General features: G+C 40.4%; 1 protein-coding gene across 2 annotated transcripts in view; it reads right to left on the bottom strand.

Moving 5' to 3' along the window:
- Positions 1-22,300, bottom strand: part of asic2 (acid-sensing (proton-gated) ion channel 2) — a 407,690-nt gene that overhangs the window by 97,988 nt on the left and 287,402 nt on the right. The window contains exon 1 of one of the 2 annotated variants that reach the window (XM_053337985.1): positions 10,747-11,439. The exons of the other annotated variant lie outside the window; for it this stretch is intronic. Within the exon in view, the coding sequence (XP_053193960.1) occupies positions 10,747-11,439 (693 nt within the window). Of the gene's footprint in view, positions 1-10,746; positions 11,440-22,300 lie in introns of those variants that run through there. 2 annotated transcript variants of the gene reach the window in all.

Here is a 22,300-nt window from a genome sequence, read left to right as displayed (position 1 = left end):
CATACATTGTAATTATCTCGCTCTTTCTTTAAAACAGAATCAAACTAGCTGAAGTGACTTTGGTCGGCTTTGTGAAGCCTGAAACCTGTTTGTTGCTGCTTGCGGCTTTAATTTTGGCCGATTGAGCTGCTTCCTTCCGTTGAGCACGGAGGATTAAACCGCAAATTGCCACTTGCGGCAACATTATCTCCACGCTTTTGCTTAGACATATACTGAGTGCATTAGTAATATCCCTATAGTGGCTCAGCCCAAATAAAGCCAAAGCAGTTTGCAGTGTGTTAATAATATCCTTCAGAGACACAGAGCAAACACAATAATAAAAACATATACACTGGAAAAGTTGGACACTGAGTACAAGGCGGTATTTTAGTAATTACCTCTGTTTGGCGTTTTGGGAAAATCTACTGAATATTTAATCTGCCACCCACCATAGATGTAAACAATAGGAATTATTCAGATGTTTATATATTTATATATACAGCAGTGTATGGGTGAGAAGGTATGAGGGTGAATCTGAATTAAAGTGTGCTGTCAAGTAGACAGGATGAATTGCTGCAAATTGCTCCTTGTGTTTCCATTATTCATAAAGGTATTCACGTCGGAGGGAGAGGCACAAACAACGGCGAGACATTCAGCGTGTTAAATTATTGACGGGACCTCAAGATCTCAAAGATGTTTCTTTCTTTGATATTGTTCAGGTTAAATCTGGAAAGCCGCTGTGTTCTTTGCCTCTTGATGCGCACTACTATTCCTGGTTGTTTACCTTTTTTTTTTTTTTTGACTTACAAAACCACCTCTACCTCCTCTCCACTCCCCCACTCGCCTCCCCCAAAGGAATGAGATGGACTCCTCTCAGTCTTTTGCTGAAATCCCAAGATGATGAAGCAGAAAGGAAATCACATTATGATTCATTTAAGTAACTACAAACCAATGGTGTGTGAGATGAACACAAAATACACACTTATGGCTAACTTAACTATGCAACACGTAGCGTATTACACTTCATTTCTCATGCAGCTCCAGCTAACAGACCCAAGGGATGAGGTGAAGATCCAAAACTGAGCTATCGGCATGTGGAAAAGCTATAAAGTATGGATTAAATGAGACATCAATAGCATCCAGTTCAACACAACTGACTTACCAGCAGGTCAGCAAGGGTCACAGGGAATACACAGAGGATCCTTGAATCAGAACAGATCTATTTGGGAAAACTGGATGCATATCGACCGTGTGTGTGTGTGTGTGCGTGTACTTGCATGGGATCATTGTGAGGTCGAATTTGAGTTTGAGAACTGGGAAGTGAGGATGTTTTAGGAAAGTAAGAACATCTTGGCCAATCCTCACTTTCTAACACTTAAGGCTGTTTTAGGCTTCAGACTTGGTTTATAGGGCTATGGTTAGAATTGGGATTAGGTTTAGTTTAGGGTAAGGCTCAGGGTTAGGCATTTAGTTGTGAGGATTAAGATTTGGGTTAGGAGCTAGGGAATGCATTATGTGAATGAATGTTCTCAGTAAGATAGCTGAGCAAATGTGTGGTGTGTGTGTGTGTGTGTGTGTGTGTGTGTGTGTGCGTGCGTGTGTGTAGAAATGAGCACGCCCATGGGCTCTGGCTAAAGCAGTATCAGTGGAACCAGGTTTCATCAAAGATGCACAACCATAAAACAGGCTGTCAGGAGAATGCACTTGTATCCCTTTGTTGGTTCCTCCTTCAAAGCACAGTCTTGTGAGATTCAAGTGAGAACAAACATTTACTTGCCGTTTTAAGTCTGTTTACATTTGCCTCTGTTGTGGTCCTTCAACGTACCCCATTTTAAACAGGTTTGCTCTGAGAAGTCTGATCTACAGGAACAGTTACAGGCTGGAGGAAGTGGCACACATGCACACACACACCTGAGAGCTTTCCAACAGCCAACAGCCTAATACCGCTCACCACTGAACACCTTGACTGCAGCAGCTGGGGATTAAGTGCTTGCTGAAAGGCACAAAGGCAGCAGTAATTGAAAGAGGAGAGTGAGTTAAGGCTGCAATCTTTTTTCACCTTGAGACTGCTCCCTGATTTGGAGCTGGAAAAGGAAACTAGTGGTGCGTAAAGGAACTGCTATCTGTTTTCGACAGATAGCACCAGAAACCATAAAAATACTGCCAGCAGGCACATTTCCTTGGTGAAGCAGTAGAAGCATCACATGTAAGAATCTGATAAAAACAAGAAAAATGAGATGAAATAGCTGCGTACTTTTGCTGCTTACAGCTGAGGTGGCTGACACCAGCAGCATTATGATCCATAAGCCTTTGATCAAATCAGACGCTGTCGTAATGCATGTCAGCAATGCATATTAACAAACATAGTGTGATAAGGAAGATGCGGCTAGGTGATATTCAAACAGCATGGATGATATCCATAACGTAGCTGAATCTACATTTTTCTTACCCTAGGATTGAGAATTTGTTCTTTCTGATCCTGAGCTGCAGCTTGACCTCAACGTCCTCAGAGCTTGGTTGATCAGTGCAGACTTAAGCCTACACACCACCACACAGCATCATGCCTGACCCAGTGAGGGAAGCAGCCCGGGAAAGGTCAAAATCATACAGACTTAAAATGGTCATATGCCATGTGAGCTACAATAACCTCAGGAGGCTGCAATCCCACGTTCTGAGTGTGAAAGCAGAAGTTGAGAAATTGTGTAGGATGTAATGAATTGGAAAAAAATGTTCTTGGCCTGTTTCCAACCTGAAAATGGAATATAACTTTTGCTCATGTCAAATAAATGTCTGTTTCTGTGCATGCAGTGCTTGTTCAACTAAGCTTTCATATAAGAGTGCAATTTAGTGACAAAAAGGAAGAGAAGGAGTGTGAAGTTTAGATTGCCATAGAGAGCTCATGTGAGTAAGAGCTTATGTGCTGAAGAAGTTAGCTACATCATTTTCTTCACCCTCTAATTGCATCTTCTGTGTGTGTGAATGTGTTTATAGCTGTGGGCTGATTACTGCCCCTGTCACATGATAAGGAACACCTATGAGGAGTGCTAGAAGGAGCCAGTATCGCACGCTGGGAAGCCCATATTAGTGTCAGCGCTGCGCCTGCTGGTGATTGATCCACCAAACAAGTCCTGTGGACACAGGCAGCTGTGTTCGCTGTCTCTGTGCTTTCCTACAAGCACTAACAGGTTGTTTATGTGAAGGTGCGGTGTTTCTCACACACAGAGTATCAGCGGCCGTCCAAGTACATTTCGACCCATTTTAACAATGGCAGAGCACCATAAAGCATGTCGTTGAGTAGGCTTGAGTGCACCATTGTCCACTCATGTACATTCAAAGTGAATAGTAGCACTGCTGTTTCTTGACGAGGCTCAAATGAATAGAGCTGCAATCACTAACATCGTAAAAAGCATGAACTTGGTAGATTTTGGGTTAACTGGACTTGTTGAGTATGTTTAACTGAACTTAATAGAAATGATAAGAACTGAGAAGAAATTCAAAGCTGAACAGTAAAGAGGTGCTCTTTCTACATTTATTTATTTATTACAAATAGTAGTAGTAAGTCTGACTCTGCAAGCACTGAGCAGCTTAATCAAGTGCCTTACAAAGAAAGAATTACGTGGAGTTTAAATAAAAAACTATTATGTCGTCATGTGTTTTAATACTGATCAGGGAGTGGACACGTAAAAAACATGGTACAAAAAAAATGGGGTAATTTTCTTTAATCAAAACAAAGAAGGATTTTATCTCAAACACAATGTTTGCTGAGAAGCTTTTCAATAAACTAACTTAATTTCTTGAGGCTGGTGAACGATCAGTAGGTTATCTAATCAATTTATCATTATATACGATAAGACTGAACTGATAATTTTAAGTTCTGAATGCAATCATTATATAATTTAAGTTCTTCTACTTTACAACGGACAAACTAATTACACTGAGCTAATCATAGGAGATCTTTATCAAACTGATAATGAGATTTTACAGTGTCGATAGTTTGGAGAATCAGACACCATCATAAGTCACATTTAACAAAGTTACGATCTTAGAGGACTCAGAGAAAACCTCTATGAATCCCTCGTTGGAGTTTTATTTTATACTTTTATACACATTTTTAGTTTGAGTTTTTTCAGGTACAACTCGACAATGTAATGCAATCCGATACAGTATCCCTGCAATAAATCTCAGCCTTGTAAACCTTATAATATTTCGCTTTTGTTGACTTTGTGTCAGAGAATCGTTGATGCAACTCTGTGGTCATTTTTTAAACTGTTTCATTATTGTAGTGTTTGTTATATTGTATTGTTCTAAAGGTTGTTTCTTATATTGTCAATTTACATACTTGTCACGACATATTACCATTTAGATACATATTTACTTACCCTGCTTGCCAATACACACACACACACACACACACACACACACACACACACACACACAAAGACAATACTGTGTGTAGGTGTTTGCTGCCCAAAGGTCTGACAGTAAATATAGATTTGAATCATGGGTGTAGCAGGATGCATATTTTCAGTACAGAATGTGTGTGTATGTGTGTGTGTGAGACAGAGACAGAGAGAGAGAGAGAGAGAGAGAGAGAGAGAGAGAGAGAGAGAGAGAGAGAGAGAGAGAGAGAGAGAGAGAGAGAGAGAGAGAGAGAAAGGGAGAGAGAGGGAGAGAGAGAGAGAGAGAGAGAGCATAGGAAGATGAGCCATGAGGGAAAACAGTGAATGGTGAAACTTCAGGTCAAGCAAGCAATTTTCACACAAGCTTTTCAAATACTACAATCATTGCCTCTGTCATCTGTCAACACTTATGTCTTGCATAAAAACTAAAAAACATGTTTTATTTGTTTGTCTTTTTCATTATTTACTGTACAATGTTCCATACATTGAGAGTGATGTCACATGAAGCTCATCTGCTGTAACTTATGCATGTCCCTCATAGGGTGTGGTGGAGATTGGATACAGCTTCAGCTAATGGTATTCATGGAAGAAAACAGCATCCATTAGCTTTCTATTTCAAACACTAACCTTTTACAAGTCCTGTGGTTTATGCGTCGACGTGACCTTATGAATACTAACCATGTATAATCTTTTCATCTGCATTCAAGGCTTGCATTACACCAGGAGATTAAGGTGACTGTTCTCTGTGGCCCACGGCTTGCTGTCAAACAGCTATTGGATGCTGGCTGCATCCAGTGGCTGTGGCATATCAATGACCAGCACTTTGGCCATTCATATCAAAACGAAGCACTGTTATGGTTTCTAATATAAGCTGGAAGTTGAAGCTCATGAAACCACTCGAGCCATTCTCTCCGAAGAGGGAAAATTGGATTGGGGTGCGGAGTATGGTAAGCACATGGTCACCTGTGTTAATGAGATTGCTCTGGTTGGAGCTATGCAGCTTCCCTTTGACTCCCACTCGTGTTTTCATTTCAAACCAGATCAATAGCTTATGGTCTTGCTTTACAGAATCCTACTGAAAAGGTCAAAGACAAACGAGAGGAGAGGAGACCCGCATTATTACCTGGGTGTGCTTAAAACTCAATCAGCCGCCCTTCTAGACTCAGCAGTGATTGACCAGGCTTTGTGGAGGGCATCATGTGGCCCTCTGCAAATAAGGATTAGGCTTTTTTTATACACATGTGCTGGCTTGGCTTGACTCCGTTATGACTCTGCTTCGGCCCAGCACAGCAGGGATTTGCATCTCCATTACAACAGAGCTTCCCGCTTGAAGGACTGTCTTTAACTGATGATGTGCTAGAGTGGACTCTATACATCATGGCTGCCAGTAATGGTCAAAGTCGTGGATGTGAAACGGTGGATAAGCAAATTTCATTTTATTTTGAGTTCTTCCCGAAAAAAAACATTCTGTTTTTTGTAAATTGTATTTTGTTATTTAAAAGCTTTTAATACAAAACAGCAGCAGCGGGAAATGTGTTTTCATCTACAGTAACTCCATGCAGCTCCAACATGGCTGAAATCAGATACCTTAAAAGTACAAACAGAAACACAGGAGAGAAACTAAACTTCAAACCACAGAGATTCAGTTAAAAGCTACAGAAGTACTGAGAGCTGAGCTCTTGGAGGCTTTTAAAAACAGATTTCTCTCTGGTCTCCAGACATGAGTGAAGCCTCACTGCACAACACACACACACTTGTTTGAGGGGGAGAGGCAGGGAGAAGGGTTGGCCATGGTCACTGAGATGAGACGTCACCACTTGGAGGCAGGTTGGGTGTGCTTTGGACCGACTCCAAAGATGGTTCATCTCGAGCACAACTCGGCTCGACTCTGCATGGTAAAACTGGTAATGGAAATGCAAATCAACATAGTATGGTGTGACTCAACACAGCCAAAAGTGCCAAACCATAAACCCTGCAACTGCCAATCTCCTCAGTCTGTTTATGTGGTTGATGTATAAAGTAAGATGAAAGAGTCAAGAGGTGGTTCAATGTTTTCCGTTTTCCCAAAGCACAGTCAATAATAAGAACTGTCGAGTCAAAATGGTGGTGTAGCTGATTAATTGAGTGGGGAAAAGCATCAGTGTACAGGCACCTTCCTTTGTCAGCTCTGAAACATATTCTATAAACAGTTGGCATGTTTAATAAATTAACCTGTGGGGAGATGAAAGGAAAAGCTAGGTAGGGCTTTCTGTCAAAAGATCTCCAATGTTCAGCTAATAATAAATGTGGCCAGTTGAAACATGTCACTAGCGGTTGACAGAGCTGTTGAAGCAGGCATCCATGACCATATCTTGATAACTTGTATAACTTGATAACTAAAAGTAGACAGAGGTTAAAAACAAAGCAAAAGGGGGGACTAAATGACTGAAAAAGATATTAAGATGACTTGAAGCATTTGCCTAAAGATTTAGAGATAAACATCACATGAGATTTTGTATTGTACATTCAATAGTTGAACAAAGGATTTATTTCTTAATCTGCATCCTTCACTGTGAGCAACCTTGACTTTACTTTGCATTCATTAAACCTTTGCGGTAATGTTGAATGCCACACTATTAATAAAAATCCATCTGCACTGATTACTACAGTTTAACCTGCATTAACTATTTGTTTGGCAACCTTTAATATGATATTGGGAACTTTTTAGCAAATAATTGCCTATTTACATGCATTTCCTCTGGTGACCTTAACTCCAATAATCACTCCCCTTTAAGGTTTGTTCTACTCTCTGACAGCTTCTTTGGGAAATGCCATTTTTACTTTCCAAATGATCCATTATGGAAGAATCATAACTTTGTCACTGAAAATGAAAATGTCTTCTGCATCTGAATATTAGGTTGGCGAGCAGTGATTCAAAAATAATGAGCTGAAAGATGCTAAAATAAATTACAGAGGAGAGCTTGGTGATGAACCTCTGTGGGTTTATCACTGCATGCAACCACTTTCACATACATTTCATCATTTTGATCCATATCGATTATAGCACCTCCCAATAAATAGCTCAAAACATTAATAAAACAAAATCTGACACACAGTACCGTCCCCAGATAATCCTCAATTCAAAACAGTTATGAACAAACCCCCTTGAGCGAAACACTTTAAGACTGTAGAGAGGCTATACTGTGGCATTGCTGCTCTGAGATTTCCCTGGAGATCGAGCCGATACATATAGAGACCAGGTTCACCTTTTTTCATTCCCTGCCTCATGTGTGATTAGGTGGTGCTCCCCAACTCTGAGCACTGTTTAATTTGTCATTGCAGCCGCAGTTGTCTACTCCTTGGTGGAACTAGGAAGGAACTAGTATGGAAATGCGTATCTGTTCCACAGGGAGAGGCTTAGCTATCTGTGGTTTGATACGGTACCACTTACATTTTATTGTAGATGATTGGATGGGTTTGCTTGGCCTTTGGCATGTTTCTCCCCCACTGTTAAGTTGGGACTAGCTGCGGGTGGTTGAGAGTATATCAGTATTGGAGATGTGGGAGCAAAATAGACTACCATAAACTACAGCACGGAGCTAATAGATTTATTGATTAGCCAGCCTTCTACTAGTTCCTATTCATTGTGATACAGTAGACTCAGCACATGAGATCTTGCTGCTGCAGGAGATTGCTCAGAATTATGGGACACATTCGTATTTCCAGGCAGATCTACCAGATGCTTTTTCTCTATGCTATGTCTCACTCCCAACCATTAGCTGTACCTTTCTCTTCCTCGCCCCTATACCACCCCGTGCCTGGCGGTTAAAAGCACCCTCTGTACTGTTAAACCTGTAATAAGCAACCCCTTTTAAAACTGGATTTCTTCTTTATTTTCCATGACAATCATGCATTCAGGCATACAAACTTGCACAAACACGTGACAGAAGGATTCTAGTGTGTATTTGCTCGCAAGCTGATGTGCTTGTGTCTCCTATCCCTCATTTAATCTGGTTGTTGCATCCTTTTTGGTCTTAGAGTGACAGTGCTCTAAATGCAGTGATAATGAAGAGGCCTCGGGGAGTCTTTGCTGACTTGCAGCATCAGGCTAATGAGATTAGCAAAACCACTGAGGGCCCGTTAACAGCACAAGGCCCCCTAAGAGGTAGAACAAGATGAGGAAGAAGGCAGGATTGGGGCATCAATGTGCCTCTGATCTGTAAGCTAAGGCTGACAATATCCATGCAACTGCACAACTAAAACACTCCCCAATCTACTACTTTGGAAACACACTGTTCATAAATATGTATGACTGGCCTCAATTAGTTCAGGATCAAACTTACTGTAGGAAGACTCAGTGTAAAACGTTCCCATGTGTTTGCAGCAGAGCTGCTGCAGAAACCTTGTCGATCATGGTTTCACTGATATTTCAGAGTACTTGTATAGATTGGTTGTTAAGTTTGCACAATAGCAGTTCTTGGAGGACCTTTTCCCCTCCATCACCAGTGCCTTAATCCATTCTTACAGAATGTTCAGACCTTTCATTCACTTTGGGCAATCTGCTACTACATTTCCCCAAAGCAACATGTACAGCTTACTTGCCCAACACATTTCACATGACTCACACTTATTTCGACAGTGAATCCACCCTTGGGCAGATAACCTTGACATAAAACTGACCTGTGAATACTGCAGCAATGAAGAAATCACTTCAAAAAACCTTCACAACCTTCTAAAGCTGCACTGAACATGACATCTAAATTGAACAAAGAAGGAATATGTCTCTTTCTGTATACCAAAATGAAAGTGCTTCAAAACATAATTAATGGATACTAGCTTAAGGGCATGATTCTAATTGAGCTCTTCATTTGCATGGCAGTGAGCTTATGGACCTCGTCCTGTTTTCTGACAGAAGGCAATGACACAGAGCAAAGTGGACAGAAAGAGTCGCAACGCCCACCAGAGCTGAAAAAACAAACTTATTTTTACAACAAAGCCAAAGTAACCCACTAGACAAATTCTCCAGTTCGATCACATCATGAAAGTACAACTGCTAACCATAAGCTTGTAAGGAACTAATACAAAACATAAATATGTGATTTTCTGTGTTCCAAGGAAAGAAAGGAAATGCTTTTATGCTTGGTTGAGTGCTGTATTTACAGCACTGTAATCATGCTGCCTTCAAATGGCAATCTTGACTTGGTTTTCAAGAGTAAAAGCATGACATGCTAAACATTCAAAAGCTTAAAATCATTACAAAACTTATCAAAACAAAAGACAACAAAAACAGAAGAGATTCTTCTCCTTCTTATTCCCTTTTTCAAAATGATTAAATATTTTCTGTTCAGTTCCATTTAACTGCAAAAAAAAAGGCGTACATGAAAACTGAAAAAGAGAGAATAGTAGATTAAATGGATGAAAAATGTATATTTCCACTGATACAGTTGTGAATGTAACAATCAAGGGTCATTCAAACTGAGGGTATCGGGACTGGGGCAGCAAATATGTCTCAAGTGGCTTCTCTGTCACATATGCAATAAAGGAATGACTTGTTCATGTATTTACAGCAAAACCTCCACAGTAGCAGTACACGTATAACAAAAAACAGTGATACGCCAATCACCGTGCACAGCTTTTACACACAAGCATTTATCTGCCGTTTCTAATTTCTCCCTTTGTCACTAACTCTGAGACCACAGTGGAAAGAGCAAAAACACACACACACACACACAAAACCAAAACTCAAATGTAATGAGAAAAAAAGAGAAAAAGTTTCAAAGATAGTTTGAGTTTCTGCAGAGAAAACATCTGCCATGGTTCAGACGTGCCAAGGGAGCGCACAAGGAAGAGCGGGCACACAAATCCCCAAACCCAAAACCACCCACTCAGAAAAGAAGACAGATATGAGAGCGATCAGACACAGAGGGAGTAAACTCCTCATGGGTGGGGGTGGTTGCACAGTACTGTGAAAGAAAACTTTTTGATATGAAGAGGCTTTAGCTATGCCTAGCCACGAGCCCCTACATAACCTACTTCTATACTTACCATGAGACCTTGCCTTTACAAGAATCCATTTAACAACAGCTCTAATGATGATTTAATGATTTCCCTCTGCAGTAACAAATGTATTTATCTTTTAGTGTGATGACCAAGAAAGCTTTAACAGTCAGCTATAACAGGAAGTTATGACAGCTCTTTACAGCCTCATAACTTAGCCATTAAAGCTGTTGTCTCAGTGTGATTCAATGCATTTAGAACTTTTACACTAACTGATGTTTACACTGATAATTGACTCTGAAGACTACACGTAAGGAGATGGAAGTACAAGAGGTGATTCTGTGTGAAATTAATGGCTTGTGGAAAGCAAAACAGAAGAAGCTGGACTTACAGAAGAGAAGTTGTGGGCGCCGCAGGGTTCTCCTCTGTATTTGCATGAGAGGAGCATGTCATCCAGTTGGTGGCTCAGCCTGTCCATAAACTCCAGGTTGGTTCCCTCAAAGTTTCTGGGGGGCAGAAACAGCCTGAAGTCCGACAGCTTCCTGAACCAGGCTCGACGGTCCTCCTGAAGCAAGTCCAGAACCATGGGCCTCACTGTCCGGTTAGCCAGCAGCAGGCCCAGCCAGTGGCCGGCGAAATACAGGTCGCTCTTGGTGAGTTTGTAGAGGCGGATAGGGTTGTTGTTGCAGATAGTGACTACAGGAAAAGCCAGTTCTTTGGCCCACTCAGTGTGGACGCGGGTGTGTGTGGGGAAGGAAAGCCAGTGGAGAAAGCGGTTAGAGGACCAGGATAAAAGCAGCCCTAGGGAGGTGCAAAGGGCCAGCAACCAGAAGGCCCTGCGGCCAACAGAGCCACCAGGGATGCAAACATGCCTCAGGCCGTGCAGGCGTGTCCTTGACAGTAGAGTTGAAGTGACCTGAGCCAGAGTCGGCTTTATAGGACGCCGCTGACGGCCCTTTCTGATTATGGCTGGGGAACCCCGCCGGAGACAGCGCCCCTCCAGGGCCATGGCTGCCCACAGCGCTCCTACAGCCGCAGGAAAGGCTTCATTTGCCAGCCAGGCCTCAGGGGCTGGGGCCCACATGTAGCTCCAGGATAAATCCACTACTGTAATCCACGCCTAGAGATGTGTTTGGCCTTACGAATATTAATAACCCATCCAGTCCCAACTGTAAATATACTGCCTGCACACGTGGAAGTACACTTACAGAAAATCTGTATGTCTTGAAATCGTCTTCTCCCGGTGATGCAGGAGCTCTGAAAGCTCAGCAGCAGCTACTTGTTGGTCATGACTCCTGGTCTCTCAATCTGAGAGGGCTCCAAATCATCCAACTCAGCAGAGGAAAAAAAAAATCAACTAGGCAAATGTGCTCCAAGCAAGGTGGCTTCTACATGAGTGACTCCAGCATCCACCGCAGTTAGTGTGACAGTGAACAAGAGAGGATGAGACAGAGAGAGCAAAGGCAAGTGGAAGAGGGAGGGGAGGAGAGAGGGAGAGAGGAGGACAGAATACAAAATACCAAAGGGTAAGCAGAGACGGAAAAAATAAATGAAAGAAGGGAAGGTAATTAAAATAATGAGAGGACGGTGGAGGGGACTGGTTGGTGTGGTGCAGTCTGTCAGAAAGGAGCTTGCCTTGTTCCAGCGCTGTGGTTTCTCTTCTTCTGAGTTACGTGTGTGCGTTTTTTGGCTCGACTGGTGTGCAGGGGCGTTTGGCAGCCAGAAGCTGCAATCAGTTCTTTGTCACTATTAAGTATGAGCTTTAATTGAATTCACAAAAGTCTCCCATGCTCATTTGTTTTCTGTCCCACTTTGCGGTCTCACTTTTAATGCCTTGACTTCCACGTGATATCACTGGTCTGCTTCTTGGCTCTCACCCCATTTGGCTTTAACCAGTGTTATTAGGTCCTGCGGGTAGCCACAGGGGAGCTACATCTAGTAGCAGACCTGCCTCTCAGTACCACAGTAAGAAACATGCTACAACACACTTTCACATGGAGATGGAGGCACTCATGCACATACATGGACATACACTCACAGCGGTTTCCTGCGGGAAACCAGACCAGAGATAATCTGTTCTGTCACACTCTGATCTCAACATCTCTTCCCCCTTTCTCTTGTTATTCTCTTTTTTCCTTCTTCCCCCCTAGTTTTTTCTCTTCTACTCAAAGGCAGCATCTCTAATCTCTATATTCCTCTCATGTCTCCGCTCCTCCTTCTAAAAATACTCTCTCCAAATCAAATCCATCAACTTGCCCTCATGCTCCTCCTCCTCCTCTTCGCTTTTGTGTCAGTCAAACCCCGTAAACTCGACCTCCTGCCGGCTCCCTCTCCTCCTCCTCCTCCTCCTCTTCTTCTTCTTTTCCACTTTGTGCACACACTCCCTTGCTTCTCTCCCCCGTCGGGGAAGGCTTCTCTGTGTGCTATCTTTCCTCTACGTCCTTGTCAGCTTCATCCAGCTTGCTCTCCACACTGCTCCGAATGACTTCTCTCCCCTCAGTGATCTCTCTCCATTTCTCCACTCTCTCTTTCTCTTACAGTCCCTCCCGTTTTGTGCCGGTTTTCAGGCAGCTTGTCCTCCCGTTGCACCTCTTCTCCTCCTCCTCCTCCTGCACCACAGCTCTGTCCACGCAGCCGGTGAGCCCGTCACTGATGAGAGCGCCTGTCTCTCTCTGTGCTAACTTGCGCCGTCCTTCGCCCCCCTCTGTTCGTCTGCTGCTGCTGCCGAGCCACACAGCTACAGCGCGTTGAGAGACTGCTGTGTGTGCATATATGTGAAGGTTTGTGTGTAGCGGGGAACAGCTCAACATGAGCTCTCCACTACACTTTCAGCTCAAATCAAAATTTCATCATGTGCTTTTATCACTTTTGTGAAGACTTCAAATATGTTTGGAAACATATTTTATGTGATTTAAAGGAGCAGTGGGATTATTGAATTTAAAAAACAACCAGCAGTTAAAGTATACAGTATAATAATTCATCACATGAATTTTACATCATGAATATTTTAGTTCGTCTAGTGTTCATTTTGGCACTTGTTTTTGATTTTGTGATAGTCTTCCTCCTTTGACTAGATTTTTGTCACGTTAGAAATTTGATTAGGAATGCAATTAATGATTGATTTCATTATCAATTAATCTGTTGCTTATTTGTATCCTTATATGAATCCTTTGGTCTATAAAATGTGAAGAATATTCATCGCAGAGTCAAAGACACAACCTGAAATGTCTTGTTTTATTCCAACAATCCACAACCAGGAGTTTAGTTTACTGTCAGAGAGGACCAAAGAAACCAGGAAATATCTACTTTTAAGAAGCTGGAATCAGATAATGATATCTTCAAATAAAAAAACATAATAGATCAGATTAATTCTCCGTTGATCAACTAATTCACTTGGTGACTAATTGCTGCAACTCAAAATTTGACTATATTGTTAATTTTATCTTCAGTTACCGTGAGGCTTATTCTTTATTTCAATGACATTATTGTGATTAATTTATCATTGTCTCTTATAGTTTATAATAGTTAAGTTACTTTTATTTTTTACCTTTGTAATTGTAGTTTTGTTTTCGTGTTTCATATCCGGATATTTGAATTGCAAGAAGTATTTACATAGTTCGTTCACTAGAGGGCGCTGACAAGTCGATTTGTAACTTTATTAACCACATTTAGTTCATCATTATTATTGTTTTGTTTTAAGTTGTAAAATAATGAATATCGTTATCATTTTTAAATGCCAAAAAAATTATATCAACATCGCCTAAAGATACCAGCATTGGTTTGGCTCCATTTTCAACATCATTTGAACTGTGTCAACTATAGTTAAATACGAATATTATTTAAATATTTTTTTTTGTCAACTTGTGTAAGTACTATTTTCACCAATGACATCTGTAGGCCTGTACAGTTTTCTAAGTGATTCACCAAAAAGACAACTCATCTAAGAACGAAAACAAACAATTAAAAAAGCAAAAAGACCCCCTTTCAAAAGAAAGATGTACAAGAATCCAAAACCCACTACATGAAATACAACACCCTTTCACTAAATACATGTTAAAAAAACCCAAACCTAAACACTAGGAGGAAAAGCAGGCAAAGAAAACTAACAGTCATCCTCATGATGACTACAGTTAGTCATAATTTATCTTCCATACAACGTGGACTGGAGCAGTATTTCAGTTTGTCCTCAATGCCTCAAATACATCAAACAATGACACAATAGCAGCTCTTAAGTAGTCTGTGCAAGGACAATATCCCTTTACATTATATATCTCTCATTTAAACTCACTTTTTCTTCTGTTTTTCAATGCCTTTCAGGTGAAGGATCAGTTCATACTGCAAATATCACATCAGCCAGGGAACAATCTGTGTTCATCACAGTCGAGTTGGGCTCCATCAATATAAGTAAACACAAGTTTTTCAGGCAGCTCATGTTCACTCAATGCTGTAAAGCTTCTTTTTTTAAATCAAATTCAAGGTTTCATTCATTAGCATTGAACAGCTTTCCTTTGCCAATTACAGAGAAGATTTTCTCATACTGTGGTGAATAGGCGTATTTTTTTTTATTTAATTTTCTAATTTCTTAAATGAACTCCCCTAAGCTGCTCTCAGTTTCTACAGACAGAGGGAAAAATAAAGCAGAAAATATAAATTGAACCCCTGGATGCAGCTCTTTCTCCATATCTTTCCCTGCAATGTATGACAGCTCTGAATCATTATCACAATTTTTGCACATGTATGCCACGACTCACTGATTCTAACTAACTTATTATAAATCAAAACAAGACAAAAGTCTAATTTGCCGCAAGATCAACGTGTGCAGGCTTGACATTATTTTGACTTGAACACCGGCAGCTTTTTATGGTTGGGATGAATCTTCGGCAACACTGCTTGACAACTCAATGTGATTTCATCTATAAATATGTGATTAAAAGACATTATTAACTAGGGAGCTACGGAGCCCACTCATGAGCCTAAAGAAACCTTTCACACTGTCAAAAGAAATTAACATGCAAACACAAATCCACATGTGCACGCACGCATAGACATTAGACACGCACACAATAAGCCATGTCTTACCCAAACAGCCAGAGCAGTACTGTGAAGAATGTTAAGAGTATAACACATGCATGTATAATGCATAACCGGACTGAAAACAAAGAACAGGAACACAATATTAAAATGTCAAATGCATGCTTGAAACTTATTTCTCCTAACACCTACTGTACGCACACAGGCACGCACACACTCTCTCTCACACACACATGCACACACACACACACACACACACACACACACACACAGCCTAAAGCAAGAGTCAGAAGCAGCCTTCCAGAGCCTGGATCCACAGGCTGAATAATTAGCTTGGAGCCATAAAGAGGGCTATGCAGTCAGTGTAAAGAACAGCTCAAAGGCTCAACATTTCCAATTTGCAATTCTAAAACATAAGGGAAATCACTGATTAATTAGGGAAATAGCCAGCCCGAGCGTCAGATACAATTACACTGCATTCTATGGCACGGAAAAAAAACTATGGCGTGCATTTTCTTGTAAAATATTCCTGTACGCTTTCATCAACAACATTGTCTGAGATCAAAGGACACGAAGGGGTAAACTGGTTGTGAGAGGAGAGAGCGGCCTGTACGTTCATAAATGCATATTAATGAGGTCATGAATGTTTCGGAGAATGTCGGATTTAAAAAAATAACCTGATTGCACGAGTGGCCCTGAAAAAAACCGCCACACACATACAGTAAGTTCGGCACGAGACAGGCAGTAACTGTACATATTCATAAGGAATCAAGCTCCATGCCGACCTTGTGTGTAAAAGCACAGGTGAGGCTGTGACACAGACAAATAGATGAAAGACGAGGGAGGTGAACAAAGACAGTGTATCTCATACCGGGTGGCCATTAATCAAGAAGCCAGCTTGATTTAAAATGACAGTGATGGTAGGTAAAGCAATCAATGGCTTTTTCTCTTCTTTATGAGTTTTTTAATCTAACTATAGTCATACTTGTCTGAGAGGGGGAAAAAAACTTACACTAGACTAGAGGGATGCTTCATACCTCTCCTGAAGGACATCAGCTTTTAAATGAACAGGATAAATCCCTCAATAGCCACTGATTGAGTCAAATGACTGATGCTATCATGATAACCGCTCATTTAATTGTCATTGCATCCAATTGTTGTTGTCAGGATTCATAGAATAATCTAGAAATGGCTTCCTTTGTCTGTCTGTCCATCCATCTGCTACATCTACTCATCTATTATAAGCCTTAAAGATGCCATGTGGAGTTTCCCACCAAAAACACATTGCATGAATCCTTGAGGAACATATTAAATTCATGTCTCTCCTCGTAAAACATTTGTAAAGCTGATTTTTATGCATTTTTTAAAAACCTGCTTTGTTTAACGTCCATGTGTTGTGGCTCTTTTAGTCGGCATAGCCTGAAACCATCTGTAGGAATGAGTATCACGTTGCTCTCACATGCTTGTGTATAACAAATAAAACACTGGTGGTCAAACACTGTTCCACCGGGTACCTTTAAAATTTCATGACTTACTTGTTCCCGCTATGAAGCAATATAGGCTGAACATATTAATTGAAGCAGTATAGGCTGAAAATATTTATTATTTACACATCTAGCAGATATTAGCTTTCATTTATGGTTGTGTTTATTCCTGCAAAATTAATGTAAGGGCAATAAACACTTTCCACCAACTCTTTAGGGCTTTTTAGTTTGCTATACTAGTTGTATGGTAATATAGATAATTAAACATGTAATACAAAAACTCACTGCAAAAACACTGAACATTAGATATCTATTTTGCTTCTAGTATGTTTTGGGATAATATTGTTTCCGTAAATGTGAGCTAATAGTCTGCTGAGCTTCACATTTCTCAGTCACCTCTCTCACCATTTTGGAGACACCGATCTGTAAAATGCACTGCTGTGGCTTTGACGAAGCAGAGAACACGACGAACACAAGGAACAGAAGATCCATCTCAGATCAAATATTTTACGCAGTTTGCCCTTTATACGCAGCTGTGAGTACTCATAGCGATTGTAACGTTTTTTAATACTCTGACTCACACAGAGAACAAGAAAAGAAACCCTGCATAATTCCAACCTGTAGACGGCAACGCTGTCAATTGTGATGGAGCAAGAGGCGAAATGACTCAACGAAGGAAATTACAAAACCAGAAAAATCCTCTGCAGGTAAAACTGAACATTTAACTGTGATGGAGACATTCAGCTGAGCAGTAATTTAGCCCCAGGCAGGAAGGGAACAATGCTTCACTGAGGTAAGAGGAAACCACAGGGGCACTAGAGCATGCAGTTGGAAGGAGCACTTTCATTTTGTGACTTATTCTAATAAGAGCAGGTGGATGGAGACTTCTGCGGTCTGTAATGTAGCTGACCTCGGCGGCTCTGAACACAGCACAGCTTTCAGGGTTGGGGTCAGGTTAAGATTAAATTACATTAAATTACATGAAGCTTTAATGATCTCTTTGGGGATTTTGGACTCAAAGGAGGGTATAAATTAGAGCTAAATCATGCACAGCTTTAAAGGTAATGCAAATAGCGTAGGTTAAAAGACACACTGAGAATACTAATACAGATAATACTAAACAAATAAGGTACTGACATCCCCCCCCTGTGTTTTTACCTTCCAAGCCCTAAATGATCACCTCTTTCCTCAACAATTTCAGTGAAATAATTAAGGATTAACAGCCCGTCGCCAACTGATTAATAGCAGATTCACTTAATTTTCAGCTAAATCAATAGGAGTAAAGGTGAAGTGACTCCAGGCCACACAAAACTGCTACAGCTGATGCCGCAATATTAACATAATAAACTGTGTTAAATGTGATATTGACATGCTTTGAATTAATATGTGACAACCATCTCCAAGGTCAGAGAACATAAAAATGGCACAACTCAATAAAAAAGCTTCTAAGAAATATTGACAGACTCATCGGATCGCACCTGTTCCTGTTCACATTTCAGCTGCTGCACCGATTGTATCTGTTTATTGTAATTAACTCTCAATGCTTAATTGTGTTAAGGTCTTACTATGCATACATTATTGTGTTTAACTTGTGTATCGAAACTTTTGGTATTCTTTAAATTGGACTTTATCTGAATTCAATCCTTTTCATTTTTTGGCCAGAGGCTTATGGGAGTTTTTACCAGGTTAAATAAAGGAAGAGGAAGAATTCTAAAAATAAAGTGAATTAAAAAGGCCACGGCAATAATGATAGCGTCTGATCAACGATTAAGTTCTGAAATAAGAAACAGTTCCTCCTTAAGGGCAAACAGAGCAAGAAAAGGTAATTATATTGAGAGATATATCACAGGATTAAATTCGGAGTTTGTACTCTTTTTCCATCCCTTGATTTTGATAGTCCAGTTTTATGGCTGACTAAGCAAAATGTTCATGCTGCACTATCTTTTTATCAAAGTGCAACCACCTTTTGTGGTTTTTAAGGCAACAGGGAACAGCCGGCTCATACTCAGACAGCAGAAGGCCTTTTAAAGTTTGAAGGGGAAGCTAATTACTGTACAACAAAAATAGAGGTGTTTAACAATCTGTGTGAGCATGCTGTGTGAATGTAGTTCCCCAAAGATAGTAATGATAGTGGCAGTATACTAATAATGTCTTTGTTATGGTAACCAAAAACCTGTTGGTTTGTTTATCCAGCTGGACTCCCATCCCATCCCTGTGATTCTAACATCAGCTCTGGTTAAACTAATAACCTCTCCCCCAGCTGACACTACCTAAACACTCTCTGACAGTTTGGCAGCATCCCAGCCGCACTCTACACACACCCTCCTGCCCTTTGCAGCCCCCCTCGGCCATCCGGTCACTTTACAAACCCCGGTCACGATTCAGTCGGCACAACCGACCTTTGAAAACCATTGTCATACAATCTACGTTTTAACCACCAAATAGAGACACTTGCTGGATTTAAATACTAATTTAAAAACTGTATAATGAAATTTTAGGTACAATCAGTTTTAGGTTGGTGCATCAGGCAGAAGCAATGAGGGGTCATTCTTCATAGGAATGATAGGAAGTCGGCTGATTTTAAAAGTTAAACTGAGGTGTAAATTATTTAAAATTTTGATTCAGTTCATTTCAGTCACTCAGTGCAGATTTCACTATAAGGGTTGATAAAACTTGCTGCTATATACTTTTAAACTTAATTACTCTTCATACAGTAAACAGATTAATATAATGAGGATGAAAATATCTCTTTGCAGATATATATTTAAATGCATGTCATATCTATCCAACTATCTTACTGTAAAATAGTCCCTAATGAATGAATAACAACTGTATGAATAATGAACACTAGTTTAAAACTTTTTCGTTGCTTTTCTTTTCCGTGTAAGTAACTGGATTCATGAAGTCACGGCTGCAGCATATCAGCTCTAACAAGCACGAGAACTCCCACCATGTTCAAAGCTTCTACAGCGTTCCACACTGTGACTCGGTGCTTATCAGCTAAATTCTTGTTGTACAAATTTAACAGTTGGTATGGGGCAGCATGTCGATCCTGTTGGCTTAGACAGCTGACTGCTCATATGAGACATCGCTGCGCTGTGGAGATTCGGCTCCTTTTGCAACATCTGAAGATTGTCAGGTGGGCCATTTTGTCACATTTCCAGACTTGCAGAACAGCCAGACCCTACATGGATTTAGATCATTTTTGCATGGTACATAAAGACTTCATTTGTAGATTCATTTATTTCTGACTAGCATGACTTCATAAAACTACATCACAAGCACATAGAATCCTGAAGGACCCATTATACATTTTATATGTGTTACTGATAAACCAAGAACTGGGGTTACTTTGAAGCTATCTATGGTTGGTTATTTGTGCTAGGACCCAGTGTAATATGGTTTCATGTACAATACAAATGATTATTTCATTGCCTGCCAATTTTGCACATCTTTTGTTGTTTTTGCTTTGTTGTTGTTTTTTAAAGGGTACTTGTTATGCTCATCTCAAGCTCTATATTTTTATTCTGGGACTCCATTAGAGGAGCTTTGCATGATTCACAGTTCAAAAACCTCTTTGTTTATCTTATACTGGGCCTTCATGCAGCCCCTCAGTTTAGCATCTGTCTGAAACAGACCGTTTTAGCTACTGTCTCTTTAAAGGGGAAAGTTAGTATTTTTCAACCCGGATCCTATTTCCCATTATTTTGTGTTTAAGTCACTAATGGGGGAACTGGTTTTTGAACCTGATCGAGTATTGAGTGAGGCCGATGCAGCCAGCCGCCGCAAACAGTAGCCCTTTGCAACAACAGTGCACCATCAATGTACATCCTGAAAAAGAGCTTTTTTCGCCACTGACAGGCTTGGATTTTTATTGTAAATGCCAGACATTTTTTGAAGGATTCAAAAGAAAGAAAAAATAAAGTTTTTCTTTACCTTTCACTTGATCCCATCAGTTTTTTTATTGTGTCTGACCAAGTCTCTCTCAAGGAGAAGTCTTGTTGTGAAATCTAGTTGAGTTGAGAGTTGAGTTGAATATTCTGCCATGACAGAGTCAGAGAGAGGAGTGCTGAGAAGAGTTTGGTATGTTGAAGTACAGAAAGTGCAGCTTAGTGTTATCGAAAATATTTTAAAAGTCATGGCTGGTAACTCTGTTATAAACCGACTGTGAGAGCAGTCTGAAGCCGATGCTTTTTGCTCACAGGGATTACTTCCTCATTATTTGAGGTTTCAGCCATGTTTAATATGAACATCTGACATTGCAAAATTATATATTTAAATGACTTAAAATAAGGAAAATCATAATCAATCAATCAATCAATCAATCATTGTTCATTATTTCAGGAATTACGGGCACCCTATGTAGCAGGGTGCATAGATACAATATTGTATTTTATATGTATCTATACATATGGAGATTATGTACCTGCATATAGTGTGTACCTTGGATTTTTCTACATGTAGCTGTATGCATAACTTGAGCCACAGACGAATTTCCCCTCAAGACAATAAAGTATATTTGATCTTATCTTAACTGATATCACACACGTTCGTATGATCACAGACATTTTCCCTTCGTTGTGTTTAAATACACTCAGCATCCATATGCTCGTGTGCCACTACTTTTCTAATGATACATGCAGTACTGTATAGGTCTTTCTGCAGTTATGTGTGGCATCTTTCCATTGATATTTGTCTTATTAAAGCATTTGTCCCAGGGTTTCCTAGGTAACAGCATCCCCAGCTGGACTGGTATGCATGGGTGAGTTGGCAGCGAGGCTAATGAGAAACCTTTACTGTTCTATGATTCACATCTTACTTTGTCTTTAGTGAGATTGAAACCCAATTAGATTTAAAATGAACCAGTCCCGATCTACTTTCTAAATAATAAAAGAAAGTATAAGGAAAATCTCGACAGGGGAATAGAAAGCTCAAAGCTAAGGCTGCCACAACAGTTCCAGCTAATGATGCTATTAGTGCTTCGGAGCAGCACAATCAATCAGAGAAGTGATTAGCATGAGCATGTACAGAGAGCTGGGCCATTAGTCAGATGTGCTGCATATAACCTTCAAGACTCCACTCAACCACCGAGCTCAAGCCTGCGCACTAAGAAACAGTGTACCACATTGTACAGTAGGTAACAGTGTATTGCGTGTGGTACTGTATGTTTATGGTCTTCTGGAAGGAATAAAACATCCACATTGAGCCAAAGAGCTGATAAAATAAAACATGTGGTTACGTGTCCTGCATTAATGTGGTTTTGAATCAAATATGCATTTAGGAATTATGTTCACGTTTTCCACTTTTACATCATCTACAGTTGCTACACTTGCTGCTACATACAGTATTAAATAAAGTCATAAATAGTTGAGTCAGAGGATATTACAGGCAAACAGCAACACACTGAGCTGACGCTGAGCCAGGCCAGAC

This window comes from Scomber japonicus, chromosome 18 (assembly GCF_027409825.1).
Source record: "Scomber japonicus isolate fScoJap1 chromosome 18, fScoJap1.pri, whole genome shotgun sequence".
Classification (NCBI taxonomy): Eukaryota; Metazoa; Chordata; class Actinopteri; order Scombriformes; family Scombridae; genus Scomber; species Scomber japonicus.
Note: the sequence above shows the minus strand (reverse complement) of the source record. Positions and strands in the feature narration are given on the sequence as shown.